The sequence below is a fragment of the Cryptomeria japonica genome, chromosome 5 (assembly GCF_030272615.1).
Source record: "Cryptomeria japonica chromosome 5, Sugi_1.0, whole genome shotgun sequence".
In the NCBI taxonomy this organism is placed as follows: Eukaryota; Viridiplantae; Streptophyta; class Pinopsida; order Cupressales; family Cupressaceae; genus Cryptomeria; species Cryptomeria japonica.
Window position 1 is genome coordinate 586,022,208 of NC_081409.1, and position 25,880 is coordinate 586,048,087.

General features: G+C 36.2%; 1 protein-coding gene across 1 annotated transcript in view; it reads right to left on the reverse strand.

Annotated features, from left to right (window-relative positions):
• Positions 1-25,880, reverse strand: part of LOC131029527 (uncharacterized) — a 262,593-nt gene that overhangs the window by 191,623 nt on the left and 45,090 nt on the right. Inside the window, exon 3 of the mRNA XM_057960031.2 lies at positions 21,849-21,934. Coding sequence (XP_057816014.1) covers positions 21,849-21,934 — 86 coding nt within the window. The remainder of the gene's footprint in view (positions 1-21,848; positions 21,935-25,880) is intronic.

Consider the following 25,880-nt stretch of genomic DNA (forward strand, 5'->3'; position numbering starts at 1 on the left):
TTTAAAAAATACAAAGTGAGCGCTCAGAATCATTATTGTGCCTTTACAAACAAGTCGGCCATCTTTTGAGAGGTATTTTATTTTATTCTTTGCCCTATTTGCCAAGTCGGCCTTGAGGGAAATTAGGGTGAGCACCCTATATAAAGGAGGAGTGTTGTTTCAAATTTCAAATCATTCATTCATTCCTTCTAAGTGCGATTTTGAGGAGCACATTGAGGAGCGAAATCCAGCAGATTGGAGGCGAATTTTTGCTAAGTGTTGGAGGCTAAAGAAGGTGAAGCTCTTTTGAAGGCTAATGGAGGCGTAATTCATCCAAAGGAAGACCACAATTCAACCCTTGTCCAGCAAAATCTGGTCTTCTTTCTTCATTTTCCAAGGTTTTATAGTTAAGCATTCAAGGGAAGGTATGGAGAATCATTTTGAAGTTTTTATTCAAGGCTTGTTTTGATTTTCATAGCAATTTAAAAAGAAAAAAGGGTCTATGTTTTGAGAATTTGATTTCATTCATAATTAATTGAAAAATGAAGAATTATGGATTTATCATGACATTTTCAAATTAATATCTTGAATCTTTCCCTTGAAAAGTCTTAATTTCTATGCTTTAAGGTATGATGCTCAAGGACTAACTTTAATCTTTTGTGTAGGCATCAAATGGCGACCCCCGGAGTCGGAAGATCAACTACTTGGCGGACCCTCATCAAAGAAGATCAAGTTAGGACAAGGACGATCTCCTCCAGTCCAGTTTCATTAAGGACGACCTTCTCCATTTATCTTCCAGTCCAGCATTTGAAGGAAAGCATCACCAAATTGAGAATCAACCAAGTATTAGACAAGGTGGCATCCTAATCATCATTCCTCCAGTCGGGTTGGTCCACCTCAGCATGTCCAGATTCAATGTACCTGACTCATTAAAGGTGGCACAAACTTCGATGTACCTACCCTAGCTATCTATTGGTCGAATATTCCAGAGAAGACATGTGTCCAAATAATGCAATTATTTCATTGGTCAGAATTAAGTTTGTTGTAACAAACCCTAATTAGGGTTTCATTGTAAAATCTTGGCCATTGATCTCAAATTGATCCAAGCCATTGAATGGTATTGTGGGCACTATATAAGCCCTGGCTCTTCATTTGTAAAGGCTAATAGTTAGTGAATAGGAGTCAACAATAGTTGGTCAGTAGTTAGAAGGTGAAAAGTTAGAAATAGTGAATGAGTTAGTTAATAGTATAGTAATTAGAGTAGAATAGAAAGAGAAGGCAAAGATTGTTGCCAAGATGTTGTTGTAAAAGGCTTATAAAACTTCATTGAAGAAATGGAGAAATCTATGGGTCGATTCAACAATTGCCATGGTCTTTATACTTCTCAATCTTGATTTCATGTTATTAAATGAGTGGAAGAAATGTGTTTGATTGATGGTGAAATTTGTATATCCATACTACTAGCAATTTGTTGATTGCAGACCTGCCTTGTGTAGTCAACTGGAATCTTTCAGCTTAAGCTTAACTTCAGTTGTCGCTTCTTCACTGATATGCATCAACCTGATGGTGTCTATGCTTATAAGCGATGATCTGAACATTATAAAGCTTTCCTCCGAAGATCGCACTAACCTTGTGGAGATGGTCCTAGGATGTCAAAACAAGACTTAGTTAGAATTTCACCAAAGGTTATTCATTGCTCCTACATTCTTAGTGTCAGAATTAGATCCTTTCCTCGCCCTCGTCCTTTTTCCTTTTTTTTAAAATCTAAGCCAGTGAAATCCTGTGATTCCAGCAAAACAGACGATTAGGTCGTCAAGTGTAAGTCCCGTTGTGATTCCAGCAAAATCACATCATACCACAGAGAGCTTATCCACACGTAGAGATCCTACATACAAAGAACCTTGAAGTCATCCGGATCGATCCTTTTCGCGACATCTTCAGCATTCGGAGAGTTTATTCAAGAGAGGATAAGGTACCCTTTAGGTATTTTATTCTGTGTTCGCATGTGCATAAAAAACACATCAACAAAACCCTAGATGGTAATGCAAAAAATTTGTAATCCAAAAATGAGGATATTGAGATAGATTTTGTAGAACTTCATTGTGCTCACAGAGTGATCAAGAATCTCAAGAAAAGAATTGTGGAGGACATTGAAGATAAAGATAAACTATAACAATGCCTTGAGAAATTTGAGAAGATGATTCTATATCTGAAAGTTCAGATGGAAGAAGCAAAATAAAGAGATGTAATAACAAAAAAAATTAAAAGTCAAAGAGGACTGTGAAATACTTAAAGCAGAGGTGGTATCCTTGAGAAAGGATTTGAGGAAAGAAAACAGTAAGCTGAGCAAGAATTTAATGTTTGGAAAGAGTACTAAGATCATAAATGAGATTATATGTAGTCATAGAGCACTGCATATCAAGACCGGTAGAGGATGTAATGAAAAGTAGATCAGTAAGGCTACTGAGCATTCCATTGGGACAAGTGCAGAAAATCTGAATGAGTATGGATCCAGAAGTTCAAGATCTGATCAATCCAAGACAACTGAGGACAGCAAGAAAGAAGATGAAGGGTTCATCCATGTTCATCATTTTTTTCTGGTTATTGTTTTAAATGCAATCACTTTGGACATAAGGCAATAAATTAATTTAGAAGGTTTCCTACAAGAAAGAATGAGTGTGTGAGCAGAAATCTGTTTGCTCCTTTGGTTGATTTCAATATCATTTGTTATAAGTGCAACAATTTTGGACACATTGCAAGATATTGTAGAAGTAATTTTGTGAAGGCTTCTAAACTGGATGAAAAAGAAAGCACCCTTGCTGATCAAAAGAATGAAATTGACAAGGTGTGGAAAAGAAAGAAAGAAGAGCAAAAATCTGGAAGATCAATAATGACTCATACAGCATTACATGCACAAATAAAGAAGAGTGATGGATTCGTTGATAAAGGCTACAATGTTTCAAACAATGCATAGGAATATGAAATTGGAGAAGAAAGTACCAACAAACCCATTGCTGAAAGTTGCAGCATAGAACGTGATGACCTCAGTGAGATCATGAAAATAGAATGCCTGTTGGAACAAAAAAGATGAAAACTGGCCATGATACATAACGGCAGAGTATCACAATACATTTGAGTATTTCAAGCAAAAGATGAGAGAGAGATTTCTCCCTCTTTTTAAGGGGGAATGCAGTTTCAAGGGGAGTGTTGACTCCCTATCACAACTAGACATGGTGGCCTTGGGAAGAAGTACAAAATGTATCAATTCACCGATTATCTCAGACAGGGGGAGAGAAAGTCTTAGAAGGAGGATTCAAGTGTCCCTTTGCCATTGATGTCAAAGGGAGAGAGAGAATGAAAAAAGGCTTGTTAGATAAAGCTTGTTGACAACGAAGAGTATTGGTCATTGGGAGAGCATTTTGTGGTTTGCCATCATTGACAAAGAGGGAAATTGTTGAGCATAGCATTGTCATTGATGTCAAATATGTCGTCAGTGTTGTCATTGATGTCAAAGATGTTATCAGTGTTGTCATTTATGTCACAAAGATTGAGTTATGTTGGATAGCTTTCTTAATGTTATCATAATGTTCCGGTATCTATTGTTCCCTATTGTCTAGCATATTTGCGGAGGTTTAGAAGAGTATGGGGTAGGGTTCTATGGTATGTTGCTCAAAGACAGTATGTGCACCTATTTGCATTGTCATGGTTTTTGGTACTACATTCTACCGCAATGATGCATTATGGCTTACAGTTTGGAAGATAAGTAAAGCTACACATAAAGTATGTTATTCCAAGGTTTCAAAGGACTTGATCAAGCAAACAAAATATTATTAATGATAGGGTGGTAACTGTGTTGGGTGGTCGACTGTGCAAATTGAGTTATGTTGGATAGCTTTCTTAATGTTATCATAATGTTCCGATATCTATTGTTCCTTATTGTCTAGCATATCTGCGGAGGTCCGAAAGTGTCTGCAGTAGATTTCTAAGGTCTGATGCTCAGAGATAGTATGTGCACCTAGTTGCCCTATCATGGTTTTTGCTACTACATTCTATTGCAATAATGCATTATGGCTTGCGCTTTGGAAGATTAGTAAAGCTGCAAATAAAGTATGTTATTCTAGAGTTTCAAGGGACTTGATCAAGCACACAGAAAGTTGATAATGACAGAGTGGTCATTGTGCTAGTTGGTCGATTGCACAAAAATTCCTACTAGATGCGCCACAGAAGAATAATGTGCACCAGCTGGAGAAAGCATGTGAAGGTAGTTTGGGACTAGTTGAGTTCGTGTTGAGTAATGCATAGCATGTTCTCACTCCTTGTGTAACATGTGGGCTTTAAGACCGAACCGACTACACATTTTGTTTATAGAAAATACTTGTGGCCAACTTGCGGATATAGTAAATATGTTCTAGGCCAACATGTAAATGTAATAATATGGAATGCATATATATTATTGATCTAGGTTCATTCCAAGTGTTTTGTGGTTGGTGAAAGTGGCAAAAGTAGTGCAAGCTATAAATTCAATAAGTAGCAGAGATGAGTTGAAGTGCACAAATCAAGTTGTAGATACTATACACATTGAGAGAGTGTTCTAAAGAAGATTAGATATGAGAGATGTTGAAGGTTAAGCTTTAAAGGCCCGCATGACATATCTTGTTTGTAATTGAATTTTGGTGTCTCATAATCTAAGTTGGTTCTCACTTATTTGCATTAGGGGATTGGTGTCTCTTGTATGTTGGTGCCCGCAAATCTAATTAAAGATTGGTGTCTCCATCTTGGGTTGTAATTCCTATGGGCTGGGGCCTACAAAATATTGTAAGTTCTTTATTATCTTTGTGAGGTTGGATTTGGGCAGTACATCCAAATAGCTATTCCCACGTGGTTTTTCCCTCCTAGGTTTCCACATATAGTTAGTGTTCTTATGTGTTAATCTGTGATTGTGTTTATCATTTGCATAGCCGCTTAAATGATAATGTGAGATGCAGTAATGATCTTAATGTTATATTGGATTTCAAGAGGATTTGGTATAAACTGATTCTATGAGACGTGGACCAGCTCTGATACCATGTGAGATTTTGCCAAGATCTAGAGGCAATGGAAAACACAAATAAGAGAGACAAAATAGATGATAGAAATAAACTGTATTCTATCAAGATGAAAATACTGATCAACTGGATCATCAAGCGTTCAATGAATTGCCCGTACAAACAAAGCAGATGAGCCTTCTTATATAGGCAAGGCTATGGATATGTGAGCACACAAACATGACATGTGGCTCAATAAGAAACAAGAGTAAGTAGGAAATAGGTGTGGGTAGGTAGGAGAAACAATATAATATTCCACATGAGGTGGATTACCCACTGAATGTGGAATGTAACAACAAGATAAATTCACAAAAGGTGGAAATTCTCCTACACACACTATCCCAATGTGGCACAAACACCCAAGTGTCTCATACCCAAACTACTATGAAATGCATGTACCTAAGTAAACTTAAGTATAGCGTAATAATATCCAAGATGAATAATTATTTACACCAACAGATTCACCCCCGCCCCTCTTAGTATATTTGTGTGTCTAGCAATGTCAAATCTATGAGAACCAAAAGTCATCAAAAGTTTCTCTAAAAACTTCTACAAAGTTTTCCCTATATTAAACTCTTACCCCTTTACAATTGAAAAATAGCCTTTTATTTATAGGCTTCACAAGATAATTACCTCGTAACTACCTAATTACTACATCCTAACTACCTTTCAAATACAATAATTTTAATTAGTTAGGATTTACATAATTTAAATGGAAAAAAGGTCCATTTTCTAACTTTGGTTACAATAAGTGACATAAGTCACTTTTTCAAAATGATAACCTGAAACTTATAACTTTTGATAAGGAACAAGTTATTGGCCTTACTGAGGCACTTCTTCATCTCTATTTACTTTATCTTAGATACTTTGAAGACATTCCTAACACTAGGCAATGTCTATCTTGTCCTCTTTGTGGAATTGCAAGAGTTGGCACATATTTTCATATAGGCAAACACAAAATGGTGCATTTTAGAGGAAGAATAAGATGTTCAAAATCAAATCCTCTTCAATCAAAGTTTCACTAGCCCAAAAGTCCAAATATTGAAGATCCAAACTAGATGGTTTTTCAAATAAGTAACACATTTATACATTCTAGTCAAACTTTGACTTGTAGATGCATGAGTAGAATAAATCAATCAGTAGATTAATCATTTCTAAATTTACTTTAGGGAGTGTGTCCTTTGTTCTAACTAGGACCTTATCATTCAATTCTAATAAATATTTATCAAGTTTTGGGGTACATGGGAGCCATTGTTCCATCTATACATGGTGATGAATCTCAACATCTAATCATCCTGCACGAGGGATTTGTAATGTCAATAACTCCATATCGTTATAGTCTATGCATTGCTCAAACCATGTTTGGAGCCATCTGGCATACAGTTCCAACAAGCAATTCAGTAAGAGGAACACCATGATGAGCAAGGCGCCATGTATGGGATAATGAGCGAAGAGGAACTGCCATATCAAAATCAATAAGAACATTTTTGCTTCTAACATCTCGATGAATTGCATTTTTTGAATGAAGTTCTGACAATGAACATGCAACATCTCTAGCAATAGATATAGCCAATTTTAATGGAGTACACTATTTCCTTTCTTGGGCTAGTTTCCTAGCCAGCATCTCAACAGAGCCACTTTTGACATACTCCATTGCTATTAAAGACTACATAACTTGAGATTCTCCCATTCCATGTGATAAAGAAACCCAACTAGAGGAAAGTTGATGCCCATATAGTTCAGTGATACATGGGTGCTTCTCCAATGCACTTAATATATGAACTGTAGAAACGAGGCGCAGACTCAACGAGGGTGACTCGACTCAAGACTCGGGACTCGGCAAAAAAAACTCAACATAGTCTCGACAAAGACTCACCAAATGAAAAGCCCAAGAAATTTAGAGACCTTTAAGGATTTAAAACTTGTTTCATGCACCCTTTATTAAATAAATCTTAAAGACACAATAACATCATCAAATAGAATCTAGTTTGATCACATACACAAGTATAAATCGATCACATAATTATTAACGCAAATTATAGTTGAAGGAAATAGCACACTTAGATATATAAATATTGTCAAATGTATACAAAGCTCATGGAATATGAAATCCAAGACATCAAATGTTCCAAACAAATATCAAAACAATAAATAGAAGCCTATGGATCAAAGGAGCTTGCATCCCTCATACGAAGGCATCAAGGTAGGTCAAACTAACTAGTGGGTGTTGGGGAGTGGAGATGCTAATGAGTTTGAGGGGTAGCAATGGTAAGTTTCACAAGGTATTAGATGTGAGAAAAACCCAAAGATAGAGAGAAAAATGATCTTTGTATTGGGCGAAATGATTTTAGGGACATTTTATGGTTTTGGATGCAAAAAAAGTCAAAAAAGTGTATATTTTTGTTATTTTTTGAGATTTAAAACAATTAAATTTTCAGTTTGCTCGAGTCTAGGCATCAGGACTCGTTGGGTCTGGGCCGAGTCCACAAGTCCCGGGTTTGCACAAGTCTCACCCAGGACTCGAACGATCCTGAGTCTAGGACCTTGGGACTTGCCCAACGTCACCTGGTTTGAGACTTGTCAAGTCCTGGTGAGTCTTGGCGAGTCCTGGAACTCTAATATTATGAACTTCCCCAAGACAATTGTATAGAGAGTCATTTTGCTTCTCTTTATAAGCTTGGGATACTTCTAAATAGTGTACCTTTGCATCTACTATAAATTGACCTAAGTTAGAGCATTGAACATTACATCTTGAAGCTCCACAAGCAATTTCTTCATGCAAGCATGGCCAAACACCAAAATTTCTTGAAACTAATGAATTCTTATCATTTGGAATGGGAAACAGAAATATATTTAGGGGAATATACCTACAAAAATATTCAAGATCCTCCTCCTCTTATGTCATGAGAAGAACAAGTATCAACTACCAACCGCACCCATTTTCCATCTTTATTGATAATTATAGCATTCTATGCATCTGGCATGTAATCCATATGACCCCTTACAAGATCAGAAGAAGTTCGAATATCTGCCTTATCACACAAATACTTTGTAAGCATGGCTCTATGGCAGCACACACACCATACTAAATCACTCCTATGGGAACAACATTGGAGTTGCGCTATTCTTTGAAAGTTTGATGGTCCTACCAAATTATTCATAAAGGAAACCAATACCAGAAAAAGTGACACTTCTAAATGGTTGATTCAAAAAATTTATCAAATTGAAATTGCCATCAAGAGAATAGGAATAAACAAAAGGTATTTTTACATTGGCCCCACCTGTTGCTCTTCGCATGGTTGATATCTTAAAATATTTATCACTACAACCAAAACAATTCGATACAAACAGAGCAAATGATGATGTCGATTGATACTCATTAATTCTAAATTTGTATTCATCACTCCCCTATCCAAATCTTTTCTACAACCAAATATGACTTGTTGGGCAGACAATACAACTGCATCCAAGTCTTCATCTCTTCCTCTCTCAACCAATATAACCTCACGTGTTCCTACACAAACATTTTCCTTTCCAAAATTTCTCAATGATTTAAATGGTTGATCTTGACCAGCATCATAGAAGCTATCAAGTAAAATATAATTAACACCAGAGAAGGATTTATTGTTGTATTTTTGAGATTTGTGTAAACACCATGATGCCTACTAGTTTTGGGAAAGTGACATTATTGGCCTCGGAGTAACAATCTAGTCAACCAACTTCCTGCAAGGGTGGTGGAACTTGGCTTTATGCTTGCCAATTGTGTTTGCTTGAAATGTTCTAAAACCTCTTCCACAAAACTATTTAGCACATATCCTGCAATCACGGTTTTTTATGAAAGCAGATTTCATTGAGGCATTCTATCAAACAATTCAAATGCTTTTCTATGACTCCACATTTTGCATGTATGCCCAGCAGGGGAGTTGCAACTACAACATATAACAAGATTTATCTTCTGTTATGTTTTGCTGGGCATCCCTTACTATCGTTGGATATTTGATACAGCACGCATTATTAAATTGCAAGTCTAGTTTCAAATTGTTTCATTCAATGTTATGAACAAATTTAAATGCACTATAACAATCAAAGCATAATCAAAGGTTCTTGACACCACAGGTAATGTTCAATCAAACCAAATGCAATTGCTAACCTTCCCTTATGGTGGCAGATAAATAGTTCTTTTTCTTTCCCTTCCACAACATTAAGTAGACATCTTGAACCTGGCAATACCCTGCCACCTTCATTTGCCAAGCCGATTTCTCCAACTTTGCATAGTTTTTCCATCACAAAGCTCCCATTTGGGCATGGACAGGGGAAATGCTTGCACGAGTTGTAGGATTTGGCTTTGTAACCTGTAATTTGTATTTTCTTGAAAAAATTTCAAGCCTTACCAACAAATGTATTTACTATTTTGTGCATTCCTTGCAATTTTCATGCTCTGATGAATGTTCAAATCCTGTTCACAAATCAACAAAACCATTTTGTACAAAACTTGCAATCGGGTCAAGCCACAAGACAGACATTTCTTTGAGGCATTCGCTTCATCAATCTTCATGCCATTTGGAAGCTTCCAAAAGTCACCCATAAGTTTCTTGCTAGTAGAGCATTTTTTCAGGTCAAGCCACAAAACAGACATTTCTTTGAGGCATTCCCTTCATCAATCTTCATGCCATTTGGAAGCTTCCAAAAGTCACCCATAAGTTTCTTGCTAGTAGAGCATTTTTTATTTTTCCTCACAAGTAGTTATGGGAGTTTGTTTCTTTTTAAACGCTCAAGGATTTTGGAGTTTCAATTTTGGTAGCATAGTAGAATTAAAGAAGAGTTTTGGAGTTTCAAATTTGGTAGTATAGTAGCATTAAAGAGGATTTGTTGTAATGTCCCCACTTCGAAATAAAATTTAATGATAAATAATAATAAAAAAATTAAAATATATATTATTTTTAAAACTATGCCTCGTAAACTTTTTAACATGACCTGTGATGTTGGCACGACATGCCCTCCGGCTCCACGTGAACACTTTTGGCCCGGAGCTATGAACCGGTGAGGCCACAAACGGGTGACCTCATCCCCACACTTCACTTTTTCAAATCTGCGAGCACAAGGGCCTAGCGAAGGCACAAGGCCTTGCGAGCACAATGGCCCAGCAGGGATTTGAATCTTGGTGGCCGCTTCACCAACGAAGAGTTTTAACCACAACACTACATGTCCGAAAACTTAAAAAACTTAAAATATTAAAGAATATAATTAAAATTTAATTAACTTAATGAATGGTCAAAAGACATAAAATGAAAAGTTGTGACTCCCTCAAACATGAGATATAAAAGGGAGAAGAGAACCTCATTTGAGGGGGAATAATTTGGGAATCAAAAGTGCAGATCTGATTGTGAAAAATTGTGTCTCTTTCAAAAGACAGAAATAATAAAGAGTTGCACTCTTTCAAAGGGTGCTAATGGTGAAAGGGTGTGTCTCTTGCCAAAGGGCATATATGATGAAGAGGTGTGACCTCTCCCTCACATTGAGAGATATAATGGAAAGGAATCAAAAGCCTCTAGTGACATTGTTGTTCATCAAAACTGATTAACCCAAGTACACCTGCAATTGATCTATGAAGTAGCCAAATCAATCTATGAAGAACCTCAGGGCTTGGACAACATGACAAGGATATGAATCCTTCTACTCTTCAGGCTCTGCAAAACCTAGGCGGGTATACCTTTGATGCTTAAAAATAAACCTATTACACACCTATGACAACATCAACAAAAGCAAATAGATCTCACCAAGGCTCAACACAACAAGTGGGTTACTGCAGATGGGCTAGATTTACACATACAACTCAGCTATGCTTGAGCATGAGATAGATGAAACATTTCAAAACATAACATAAAATAAAGATATTCTAATTGGATTTTAAATTGTTGTTTCTGACAATCCTTCAACATTTTAAAAGACCAGTGCCTAATCCTAGCAATAGAGTCATACATAAAACTAGAAGAGTGATCCCAATTACAAGTTTCTTTCCACATTAAATTCTCATGTACTCATGCCTTACATTAATACAATCCTCTGCTCTGTCATAAAACCATACTTATATATCCAATATACATTCAAAATCATTAATGTTGGGTTTCAGGATTTAAATTCTTCCTTGAAGAATACCCAAAAGGCAAACATTACACTCTTAGAGAAGGCTAAAAGAGACAATTCCAAATTATCCTTGACAATATGAAATTGAATGAATCTGAATACATTTTTGGAGACAATTTCATGGAAAATCACACATGCCTTGCATATGTGTAAACCTGCAAACTGAAACAAATCCTACAGAAAAGACAAAACTGGAAACCCAAAATAGCACGCTGTCATTTGCAAAAAATGAAAAATGTCATCACTGGAACCTGCAATTTCGGATTTCTCCCTTGGAGAAAATCTCTCAAAAACTAGAACCCCTACAATTGAGAAGAATTGGGAATAAGGAGAGGGAAATAGATCATATTTCATCAAAATTTGCCAAGTGTATTCTTTCCCTAACTGAATTTCATTTCCTTCCCGTGGAAACTGCTCTTGAAATATTTGATTTTTGTTGAAACTAACTCCATAACTGCATTCCTCATCCCGAGAGCTTTCCGGTGATATATAATACTTCATATTTTGGGCAAAAATGGACATCTGCACGAATTAATCCTTCATATGTGCACATCATTTAAATTTTTCAATTTTTTATATAGTTTTCAACTATATATTTAACTTTGATTTTTACCAATTTTTGGCTCCTGACACCCTGCCACGTGGCAGCCTCCGATTGGCTGATGGGGTCCACTGGGCGCCACCTCGGATGACACCTCATTAATCCGCCACGTGTCCACCTCGTCACTACCACTGGGCTGCTTGTTTGTACGCCACGTCATTGCCATGTCAGCGGGACCCGCGAGCTGAACCTCTCCCTGGACCTGCCACCTGTGCACCATGTCATCTTTCGTTGTTTCGAAGGGTTTAACCGACGTGCATCTTTCGGGCTCCGAAATCACGCGCGTCGTCGGATCATCCTGAACTTGCAAGGTCTTTAACACTGTTTTTTCGCCTGAGCCTTCCGCCATTTCGCGAAGGGTATTCTTCGAGCATCTTCCCTTCACGAATCAACACGCACCATAGATCTCCGACAACTTGCTCGATCTTTAACTCGCATTTCTCTGCAAAAATTGCCTGCCTCGAGATCCGTGCATGTGTGGGGTCCACTTGGTTGTCACTTGTCAACCTCTTTAGTCTCCTCGAGAAGCGCGCATATGCGCGTGGGGTCCACTTGGGCACCCAACCGACACCATTCATCAAAAGCCTTTGAGGCTTTCACATTATGGTAGTGTGGAGCTTTGGTTATAAATATCAAAAGTTACATTCCCCAGCCAATGTGGGATATTGCCTTTTGCCTGGCATTGCGTATTCTGAAAGCTTTCTTTGAGTTTTAATGGTGTTTTCTACATTTGCTTGGAAGTTTTAATGCCCAAACACCATTCCCACGCAGGAGGATTACTGGCAAAGTCACGTGGAGCTGCCATTTGCTTAGAAGCTTCAAAATGGCCTCCAAACTCCACCTTCCATTGCATTCTGAAATGTTTCACCTGAGTTTTAATGGCTGCCTCTTAATGTTTCATGTCAATGCATCCACACAGGAACGCTGGCAATACACTTACCAATTTATATTAAACTTTTCTGCTTTTTTACAAGCTACATGGGAGGAAGTTTGCCATTCAAAATGACAATGGCACAAGCTATGTTTCAACGCTGCCCTCCAAACACCCACCACGCAGGGGCTGCCATCATTGCATTTTGCTTGAAAGTTATACTACAGCTTCTAACCACATGCCACGCAGGAGGGAGAGACATTGCTATGGTTCAAAAATTTCTGCATTTCCTATACTCCACTCCATTCTGAAAGGAGGATGCTGGCAAAGGGGAAAAACACCTGCCAATGTCATTGCCTTTGTTTGAATTTTAAAAGTGCCCCTTCCAAAAAATACGTACGGACTGTTGGGTTCACACTTATCACACTTACCATATACAATTTACATTAAACTTTTATGCCTTTTACAAGCTGCGTGGAAGAAGATTTGCCATTCAAAATGACAATGGCGCTTGCTTTGGGTTTGAAACATTGTCATTTGCCTTCCTCCATCTTCAACGTGTTGAGTTGCCACTCCAAGGAAAAGACCACGCAAAGGGAAAAAATTGTATTACATCTGTCAATTGCATTGGCTTTAAAACCTTAAGACTTTCCATCCATCGCAGGCCCTGCCAATTGAATTTGCTTGAACTTTATACACTTGGGTCAACCACCATGTAGAGGGATATTGCTGCCATTTTGACTTGGCAATGCATCTGCTGGAGCCTTCCATCGGTCAATAGAGGAACAAGATTCATTTGTTCTTTCCAGTTCCTCTCCTCCTCTATTAAATCATTAGAATCATTACAAGAATAAAGCTGAGTTATGTAAAGAAGTGCCTCCAATCTGCTAAAGACCAAATCACCAATGTGTTGAGTTCCATTCCTTGTTTGTTTATCATTGTCCTCCTTTCGTTTTGCTCATTCTTCCTCTAAACGTTTCTCTTCTATTGCTAGATCTTCTAGAACCAGCAATACTTAATGCTTTTGGACATCTTTCTCCTTTATTTTTAAATCATATAACATATGATTTAAATAACAATTTAAACTTTGCCTAAAAAGATGCATGAAGTGGCAAGCCAGGTCGGGCCCCAAAGTGGGTCCGACTAAAAAACAAATTCGTTTTCATGCAACTGACCTTAGAAATGCCTCAGGAACCTTAAACATACCTCTGCAATCGATCGGCACCATTTCCGGATCATCAAACTGAATTTCGCGACTTTCAGGCGCCTACGCCACATTTTCGCATTTAATCGCGAAGACGTAATTTTCAAACCGGTCAAAACACCTTTCTGGACCTCGCCATCTGACAGGCGTGTACTCTGATATACAAGCATGAACTCTACCAAACGGTTTCTCAAGACGAATCCCGAGTGAAGAGATATTAATTGTCAAAAATGACCGACTTTGTCAGCACTGCGGACCTGATGAAGTCAATGCGCAGGCAACTCATGATGCCTTTCTTAAAAATATTAAACGATCTCAGTAGACCCTCAAATCTGAGACATAGGTACCTTGAAGTACATATCAAATCTTTGAATGCTCTGTTTGACCAAAAGGTTGACTGGGTGCAAATGGTGCGCTCATGAAAATGGCTACTTTAACTAATACGACAATGAAAGTACGGATCACTGAAACAGATGGCTCAAGAAACGCTTTTGAAAACCAATTAAACGGATTGGCAGGAGCTTGAAATTTGAAACGTAGCTTGCCATCTATACCAACCATAGCCCGGAACAAACATGTTGTCATGATACTTACTGAGGCAACTTTTACACTTATGCAAAACGGGGCTCCGACTAGGAGCTGAAACAGGGACTTGTCAAACAACACAAAATGCAAACAGATTGAGCTTGGTAAACTAAGCAAATGGATCCGTAAAGACTTGAAATTTGACATGCTGACTCACATTTATGCATAGAATCTAATACACTTTGAATTTAATCATGATGATCAACAGGACAAAAGATATAAGCATTCAAAGTAGGCCACTTAATAAAATCTGCAAATGTGCCTAAAATGCACTTTCAGCTCACCCCTTGAAATGGGTACCTGATAAACTGATCCAAACTGAAAACTGAAAGTTGCAAAACACTTCATAGACTAAACGAAAGGTGTAGGACACACTTCCCAAGCCTTACCCTTTGAAAATCATCTGGCTCAATTTTACCCTCTCTAACTAGGCCATTCAAACTGACTCATTTTATGATCATTTAGAAATGCGGATCAAAATTTTGAAATGGGCCTCTCAAATTCACTCAAATTTAATGAGTCCCAACAGACATCACCATCAATTAGATCAAATCAGAACTGTTATTAAGTTACAGGCAGTAACATCCTTGTTCTTGGTGGTATGCATGGGGATGTGCTGAATCTGCATGCTTAATATATGACACCTGATAATGTTCTTATGCAAAATTTAATAATAATATTAATTAGACTGTAATATGTATGACAGTGTAATAATGCCTTTCTATCACTAACTGCTCATATGACGATTAAGTAAATTATATGATGGAGTCTGTAATACCTTCCAATCTCACCATCCAATTGTGGAGGGAGAATACAAGGAAGCAAGGGCACTAGGCTCCAGCAGGTACACCAACCCCAAGTGTGGGCCAAGAGGCCAAGTTGATGAGGTCCTTGGTGCTCTTTGGCTTGTTGGAGAGGGATAGACTCGAGGCACCATGTGTGATTCTCCTTAAACTCCATAATGGGGACAGGTGTAGGGAGAGAAAGGGTTATTGAATCCATCATATAAATTGGGCAATATATAAAGAATGTTGAATATATGATCTATCATAACATAATGGAAATGTTGACTAACCTGTTGTGCAGGGTCCAGTTAAGCTTTAGTTGACAATAGTGTCCCTCTATTATATTTACTATGCACTAAAATAGAGATTCTAGGTCAGAATATAAGAGGGTCCCATTAGGTGGCATTACAATGGTATGAGAGCTTTGATCCTGCCATCCTGCAAGATAAAAGACGAATCAAGGAATCATTCTAGTCAATAAGAAGGAATCTAACAATACATATATTTGTGTGATGCTCCATGTTTGCATACATCCATGTGTATGCTCCATGTTTGGTTCATGCCTGATATGTTTCCAGCATGTTCATTCCATGTATGTTTTCAAATCCATTTCATATTGGAAGTCATTTTGAAGACTCCATGATCATTGCTTGAGGACAAGCAATCTTGGGTGGGGTAGACAGTAATGTCCCCACTTTGAAATCAAATTTAATGATAAATAATAATAATTAAATTAAAATATTAAAAATTAAATTAAAATACTAAAGAATCTAGAATTAAAATTTTAATTAACTTAATGAAAGGTCAAAAGACATAAAATGAAAAGTTGTGACTCCCTCAAACATGAGATATAAAAGGGAGCAGAGAACCTCGTTTGAGGGTGCTAATGGTGAAAGGATGTGTCTCTTGCCAAAGGGCATACATAATGAAGAGTGTGACCTCTCCCTCACATTGAGAGATATAAAGGAAAGGAATCAAAAGCCTCTAGTGACATCACCATCAATCAGATCAGATCAGAACTGTTATTAAGTTACAGGCAGTAACATCCTTGATCTTGGTGGTATGCATGGGGATGTTCTTAATTTTGTAAATGTATTTCAATTTTCAATTCAAAGAGCAAGTTATATTCAATGTAATTTTTCTTTTCAAGTATATGTTATTTCACAATATAATAAATCTGATTTCTTTTCTTTGTTGCAGGTGGAGAGAGAGCATTAATGTTTCCTATGTGCTCTCCACAACATTTTATCGGTGTATATATATCATGGAGGGGACCGATCAAGTGGTACCTTGATCAATCATGTCCTTTGGACATGACCGACCAAGATACCCCTTGGTCGTGTCCCTCCATAACCGATTGCTAATCGGTGCCATAACATATGCAAATGAACCGATATCATTTTGGTTGTCAATATACAACATAACAAGGCCAATGGTAATCGGTGGCAATGTTTGATAAAACCAGATCAATATTAATCGGTGGCAATGTTTGGTTTAAGCCCGATTAATATATACGGTGGCAATTAAAATGGTTTAAGCCCGATAACTTAAGTTAGTCGGTTAGCAATTCATTTACCCTGATAACATTAGTTAGTCGGTGGTAATGCATTAAGCCCAGTAACCATTTAATTCATCAAGCCCGATCATTATGTAAATTCGGTGGCTATTAAAATGGTAACCCGATAATGAATCAGGGGGTTAGAACAAAACCCGATCATTATCGGTTTATCAGTTTAATAGTTTGCACTTAATTTAATCATCAGTTTGCATGAGTAACATAATTGATAGATGCTGTAACAGAATAAGGAGAGCAATTATAACATAAATATCAGATAAAGGAATAATCAGTGAGATCTGAAATTATCTATCGATGAGATAGATGATTGAATGGGAGACTTCATTTATCTCCGATTCAATCATTTATCTTACCGAAGCTATTATGTATCAACAAATTTGTATGCCTAATATATGACGCCTGATAATGTCCTTATGCAGAATTTAATAGTAACATTAATATAGACTGCAATATGTATGACAATGTAATGTCGTGCTGATCGACCCCTACCAGGTTGAATGTTGACAGCCACAATGTCGGCTTCCCCAATTTCCTCCATGTCTCCTCAAGGAGCACGTTCACCCTGGATCCTCCATCGACAATGGTGTGAGTGAGGATCGTACCTAGTATTCCCATTTCTACAACAGCAAGGTGTCTTCTGCTATTCACAGTCAGGAGCATTAAGTCCACCAAAGGTGATATGAAGAAGTATATTGAAAATTAAAAAGGTTTAAGCCCGATTACCATTTTAAGTCTTGTTGTTTAAGTCCAAAAATCGCGCCTAGGAAGAAGACCACGATTTTGGCATGATATAACTTTGGAGTATATTGAAAATAAAGTCTCATATATCCATTAAATAATTCGCCTAGGCAAGACTTAGGAAACTATCAATTTCAGCACAATTCCCCATAACATCAATCAGTAATAAAATAATTAAATAATAACCTTAGGATAAGGAATAATATTTGATTAAATTGCTTATAACTTTAGTATTGATTATCAACAGGAATCCCAATGAGGCTGAGCAATGAGGATCACTGAGTTGTGCTAGAACAGAACCAAATCCAAGATTGCCAAAAATAGGATGCCCCATATTGCCACTTACTAAAAATAGTAAGTCATGAAATAATGCTCCAAAAATCATTATTTTTGCAACCAGAGAAATTGCTTGGCGAGCTTAGCAACTTTGTACTATCCCGACGGCCAAACCCTAACTTACTAAAAATAGTAAGTTCACATTCCACCCCTGACAAGTCTGGTTGGAACTCCAAGGAACATGGGAACCCTTAATTCACCTTTCCACATAGCCTACGGGTATCCGGAATAGGCCAATGGTCCATTGAATGCAACATCAAAAGGAAGGGGACATTACAAAAGCATACCCAATACACATCACATTTGAACCTGTATCTTACTACTACGTATATATTTGTATAAGATAATCTTCTTACTTCTTCATATCACCTTCTTGTGATGAATAATCCTTTTTATTTCCTTCCACAACATTAGTACTCTTCATATAATTGATATAAATCTGAATTACATTTCATATTTGCAAGATCTTCTCTGATATAAATCTTTTCTTCTATATCTGCAAAGATTCTTCACTAGTATATGCTGCAGATCTGTCACAAAGAATTCACAGTCTCTTTTTAATGTCTACTTATTAACCCCTCCTTGAGTTTGATCTGTTGTATTATCTCTTCATGCGATTTCCAACAGGTTTGATTCTAAGCACAAAGTTACCCATTATTCTGATCGAAACTTCTAATTCTTCACGAATCTGAGATCTATTATTTTTTATTGATGGTGCATAGTATATTGATCTTTTATGCTCACACATCTTTCTATCCTCCCCCCATATCAAATTGATTTTAATCTGCCTTATTTTAATGTAGATTAGATTTCTTAGTAGATAGAATAGAGGTATCTTTTAATTTTTATGTTTCACAAATGATGCTCTTACTAACCTATGAATCTTGCAGGTTGCTGCAAGTGTAAGTTAATTCACCAAGTATGATTATATTGCTGTGTGAAGAATAGATCGATCTTCAAAGGCATGTACTTATCGATTGCTGTAACACCTTTCACCGATCTGTTCGTGAATTATATATATATGAATGAGAAGGCACATCGATGGATAGACATGTCACCACACGTGTGGAGACATGTCTCTCCACCGATATGTCTATTCAGTTATTATTACAAACATCATACCGATTCATAATCAGTAGTTTCATAATTCATTAACACAAAACCGTTTCATTTACCAAACCGATTCTAATCAATAGTTAACAATTCATTTAACACAACCGATTCACAATCGATATGTTAAAATGAAGAATCATTAATCGATATACATTATCGATTATGGTAAATCGATACACATTATCGATTTATGGTAAATCGAAGAAAGGTAGTCGATACACACTATCGATAGGGTTTAGATCATGCACGATCACAGAAATATACTTGGAAGATGATGATTGATATATGATCAGCCATTAGATCATTCAATCGAATTTAGTTTATTCATGACAAGATTATTAATGTATGTATATTAATATATATAATAATAATAAACTCAATTATTATTATCATGTATATTGGTATATACTATACATATATAAATTATTCCAATAATGTAAGTCTCATTCATGATCATATTTATCTGACTGAAGCTATCACCTTTAACACCTTATGTATGTCTTCCTTATGTGACCATTCATGAATGGAGGCAACTCTATAAGAAAGTTGTGTCTTTTAATAACAGAAAACTTTTAATCGCACCCACTATCATTGAGTTGATCCTTAATTATTAATTAAAGTGGTAACTAACAATTCGTTTACCCTTAATTATTAATTCTTTAGAGAATCGTTTGTCATTAACCCATCATCATTTTGCTAGCAATTTCTATGCAATCTGTTGATCATAACTGCTATTAACATGCCATCAAACAATGATTTATTCTCTGTTATTTATGACTATTGCATATTATGTGAAAGGGAATTTGCCCTGTATTCCTCCAATACTCTCGATCAGTATGTATCTTCAAACTGTTTCTTGGCTTTGATAAATCGCTGATTTGGTTGTTATCTAACCAATGGTGACTTGGTTACTATCTAACCAATGGCAAGGCACATCTCCTTATTGCTATCAAGACATTCAAACAATTAGGTTGTTTATATAACTTGCTGCACAATGTAACTGATTTGTTAATTAGATATCTTTGTAAGCAAACTTGTAGTCAGCCTTGGTAAAAGTTGATTGTTGTTTATCTTTTAAAAAACAAAGCACTGACTTTATTGCTGTTAATATTCACTTCGAGGAGTCATTTCTTTGATAGCCATCAGTAATCCATATGTGTCTCATATCTTAACATCGACTCTTTGACATTTTATGTCTTCAACATAGTCTTTGCTATAATATAATTGCTGTAATTACTTTGTAATATATAAATCCTTAATTAATATAATCAGTGCTCTTAACGTATCTTTCACATTAGTATAATCTCAACTTAGATTTATGTAGATTTCTTTGTTAATGTAGTCATCCACTATATTTATAAAGATAATACAAAGTGCTTTCTCAATATCATCAATACTAGACGGAGTCTTGTCTAGGGATATCACAGTTTTTGTCTTGTCTAGGGATATCACAGTTTTTGTCTTGTTTGGGGATATCACAGTTTTTTATTTTCCTTATGTTATACACATATTATTTAAGCTTGCTTAGGTATTAGAAGTTATTAATATGAGGACACGTGGCAAAATACTTCAGCTAAATGTGTCAGTCTCTCCCACACATGGGTAGTTAAGTTACACACCCTCTTTCTTCTTGTTGTGCCATCTCTAATAACCACTATTTTGTCATTTCCTAAGTGGGTTATAGGGTACTTGGGTTTCTCACCCTCTTTTGGTTTTATGTGCCACCTTTCATAACTCCTTTCTTGTATTCATTTAAGGAGGTTGTGCCACATGTTTTAGCATTTTACCAAGCAGGAAAAACCTCCCACTTTTTATGGGGAGTATGAGATAATGCACCTCTTTGATGTATATGCCCTTATTTTGATATATATTCAGCACTCTCCTCTCACCTTCACTAGTTCAGTGATAGCTCAGTGAGAGTATTGAGAGTCTTCTCAAAAATCTCTTTCTTTGTCTCTAATTTTCTCTTATTTCAGATTTCTCTTCATTCAACTATTTTGATCTTTGATCAATTGTTGCTTGGAGTTGCATGGGATCTATGACCGACATCTAATCTTGGCTCGGTTCTCACTTCTCGCAGAATCTAACACAATATAGGGAAGGAATGCCACTAGACCACCATCTAAAACATTCACCATTTGTCTCCATGAAGCCCTCTATAGTTTGACTAAAACAAGAAGGTCCATTATGGCGAAGGATCAAGGAGCATGCTGCTGACATACATCTTGAGAAAAGAAGGTTCCTCACCTTCAGAGCTACAGTTTAATGTTTTCTAATTAGCTGAACAAAAAATTAACATTTTGCAATGGATTATTTTTGCATTTAATATTTGTCTCACAAAACTTAGTCCAACAAATATCTTGTTTCACTAGAGTCATCTATGTAAGGAAAACATGTATGCTATGCTTACACAAGTCTTGTCCTGATTATGATATTACGTTGTGATATGAAATATTGAACAAACACACTTGTACAGTTTTCCCAAAATCTCTTTTCATCTCCTAAATTTTTTATTTTTTTGCTGACAAATAATTCAAAATAATGTAAGCTTATTTGGTCAAGGTAAGAACAATAGTATTCCAAAACAAAGAGCAACATCTCATCGTTAGCCCTCAATATCAAAGACCATCCTACAAATACCTCGCAAAAGAAGAATATGGATGTAATTTTGCAAAATAAATGCATTAAATGCTGAGAGAACATTTAAACAGTTCAGAACTAATATTTTGTTCTTTTTTTCTTCATAACATGGTTCTATAAAATGTTAAGAAAAAAAACAGCAAACCATTAGATAAGTAATGTAACATGATTCTTGTTATATGATTTTCATACCCCTCAACTGTCACCAGGCAGCGGCAACTAGGAATAAGCCGACGAAAAGATGTCTTTTCATGGACTGATTCTGATCGAGCATTAAACTGCAAAAAAGAATCCCACTAATTGCTAACAACTGAAACAAAGCAAAATGAAATTACAAACATCATCTTAACGATATGATTGAACTGACAGAAAACTTTATAAAACCCTTTTCAGACACCACTTCTCATATAAACAACTTAAAAGCAATTTTTAATAGCATTTCCAAGCATATGATAAGATGGCAATCCTACCAGAAAATATGAAACCTATTGAATGACTGAAGATACACCAAGACAAAGATTGAAATAAAATGATCTACTCATATCTATGGTATCAGACATTCATAAATTTACAGTATTAAAAATATTTTAAATTATGTATAAAATCAACCACTAAAATAGCCAATCGAACACATCATTCTAAGGTATTTTCCTTACATCCTTCCCACAACAAAATCAATATGCATACATAATAATAGACAAATGTATTCATCATAGACTTCAACTGATATTTAGGTAGAAAAATATAAGATTAAAATAAAAACGAAATATTCCTTAAATCAACATGAAAGTTATGCAATATAAAGACACATACCCCACCCCTGCATAACTATTCAACCAACTGTTAACATACTCTCTATAAAAAGTGTCGATAGAGGTAAGGATTTACATTTAATGTCTTTAATACATCCAATATCATAACACAAACATGATGAACTGTGCGATGGATTTTATATGAAAAGCATATTATTGCCCAACATATTCATTGAGTTTCCTGGATAGTCTCACACAATAGGCTTTTCTGTCTCCCTCTGACCCTAAAGAACAAATTTCAAAGTGATGCCTGATATAGATACACTGTCTCTCACATGCAAAGGTTCACAACAGTTGGGAGCAACCAATTACCAGGCTAATTAAAATCGCAAACATAATGACTCATTATAATACTTACTCTATGTGCTTCCTTATTTACATTCTTGAACCACAATTTGCATGTTTGGTGATTACACCCTAAGTGATTTGCTAATCACGATAACTGTCAAATCAATGAATCATAGTCGTGCTCCATCACAGTTTACCATCAGTTTGGTGATTTACAATGGCATATACATTTTATTACAGGTTACAAATAGTGAAAGTGACTCGCAAACTTTCAACGCAGTGTTGCTGCTGAACAAGAAACTCACAAAATATTGGCATTTTAACTACATTTTCTCTCGTATTAATTATGCCAAAGAAAAACTAGATGCATACACACCCATTCCTTGCATGATGAACTCCAAAGCTGATAATTGGAGGAAACAAGAACCCAAGGTAAGCACAGGATTTACATCTAAGGTTAACAAACTTTCACGAAAGGAGAAACAGTCTACCCAGCAGAAGTTCCCAAGGATCTGAGTGCCTGAGATTGTGACATTTGTTACAATATCAAACTCAGCCGTCAACACAAACAAGGACAAACGTAAAGAATAACTCCAAGAGAAAAAGCTCAAGCACACAATGCCCAAGACTTTTCTCAATCTCGTAGCATCTCTTGGCAGCATGAATACCACAAACAAGTCAAGATCCAATGGAAAATTAAATTTGGCCTAGAAAATCGTTCTCTAGTCCATACGCCCAACTAAGCAAAAAAAGCAACACAAAGAGAAATGTATTGAGTGTAGAAATTCTAAACACGTGGCAAAATTAAATTCCATAACATAGAAGCCATACTCCCTCTACGGCAAAGAATATCAAGTTGACTAAGACACAAACACCATGACACAATGAACTAGGGAAAATAGGTCTCAATCCTAACTTGATCTTACTGTCATGTCCCCTTTTCAAAATCAAAAAAAAATAACTCAAGACCCGTAGCCTATTCTTTATCTCCTATAGGTTAAGAAAAATAATTTTATAATAATATTTTAAGTTGGGCCAGATCATTTTATTTTTAAAAAGCAACTTAAATATTATTATAGGCCTATGTAATATTTGATTTAAATATTGTTTTTAAACACGATGTAATATTTTATTTAAAAAGTCTTTTCAAACACTTAAGAGGGGAAAAATAAATTCGAATGGAGAGCCCAAAATGGTAATTAAATCATTTGCTCAGTAAATTATCCATTTTTGTCATTTCATTATTCCTTCCATTTTGGAGATTGAATCAATCAAGGACGAAAACCCTCGGTGTCAAAGATATGGAGGACAAAAGTCCTCTCGGTTTCTATATTTGGATTTGAGAATGAAAACCCTCGTGTGCTGATTTGTTGAAGAATTTATTAATGATTTGATCATCAAGGATTGGACCAATAACACCTATTGCTGCACCCCACTTTGAGGCTGCTGTTATCATCAATTGGATCACTAAAATTGCAGCTTGGTCACTGCTTTAAAACATTTTATACTGAACCTCATTTGTATCTGCCATAATTAATATTTCTAGCTGTTGTACAGCCAAAATTTGTTGATTTTGAAGGGGCTTTCAGGTATTATTGCTGCTAAGGATTTTGAGCCATTGGGTGCCACTACACCATAATATTGTTGATTTTCAGGGTTTAAGAATTAGATCTGTTTTTCGTTGTTGTTTGCAAGGATTTCAACAGTTCACTAGTGATTTCCAACTACCACATTCATTGCATCTAATATCATTTTCAACTAGCGTTGTACCTTTTTGGGACTGTTGTACCTTCATTTCTCCTTGCACTAGGCTGCCATATAGTTTGTATTAATTCTACCTTTCCTGAAAACGATAAATAATTTGTGTGCAAAGTTTGTTGATCTGATTTGGAAGATTTATGAGAGTTATTGGTGCTGTACTCGTTGAAGTAAATTAATGTTTTTAGGTACCATAACTGTTGGACTGTTATTTGTTGTTGTGTAATGTCCCCATTTTATGCAAAATTGATTTGTGGACATTTTGCCCTATTTTCAAGTTTTCCTGTGAGCTTCTTGGTGAGTTGGGGAGAACTCCAAACTTCTTACAGTGCTCACAATTGGTTAACAATGACTTTGGTTCTTGGCAATGAGCTCAATTGGCAGTGTGGATTATCATGACGATTTCAAAAATGACTTGACTTTTGGTGGTATCTCCAATCTCCTTAGAGTTGTCTATTATTATTAAGTTACCAGGTTGACTCCGATCATCATTCCAAGCGTTTAGTATCTTGTCGGTGAATCAAAGTGTGTTTCCAATGCCATTCAGTGCTTTTCGCAGCTCAGGTAGAATAATTTGAATATTCACTTAACTTTCTAATGTTATATTATTGAAGTGACGACTTAAGTGTAATATCTTTTAAAAAGGTGATTATGTGCCCCAAAAGTGAACGCCTAGGGGGAAACAAGGGAGCTCCTAGAAATGAAAAGTATTATTATTTTTCTTAAAGCATATTTTTGAGGATATTAGAATTATTATTTTTAAATAATTGTATTTTCCCTCCAAAAAGGCTATATAAGGAGGATGTGAGCTCATTTTGAAAGTTAGACTTGTGAATGATATTGTTATGCTGTTGGAATGAATCTGTGTTCCTCCAAAGCTTCTTGAGGACAAAAACCCTCTTGGAGTTTCTAGTTTCGGGGACAAAGACCCCACTAGCTAGCTAAGTGGTTTTGTACGGAGATCACCATTGTGCTTCTAAATCAAACTTTCAGATTTTGGGTTGTTGAGATAAAGATTTTTGCAGTGTTTTGAATTGCAGATATTTGGAGTGAATGCTTTCAGTTTAAAAAAATTTATTTGTGTTTGAGGTGACTTGAAGAAGAATTTGGTTGGTCGTACCATTCAGACCTGGCTGTACAAATCCATTGCAGGTATAAGGGTTTTGATAAGTATTAAAAATGTTGATTTAGGTCCATATAATCATCATTGCAGACCATACTTGAGTAGAGTGTTGGAGAAATCAAAGGCTGGAAGTAATATGTAGTACCTGCTAGGTTTTACCAAGCTAGGAGGGCATGGGAATGAAAATGTGAAGCACTTGGTCTTTGTGAAGAAAGAGTTATATTGGGGAGTTGGCTGCATTTT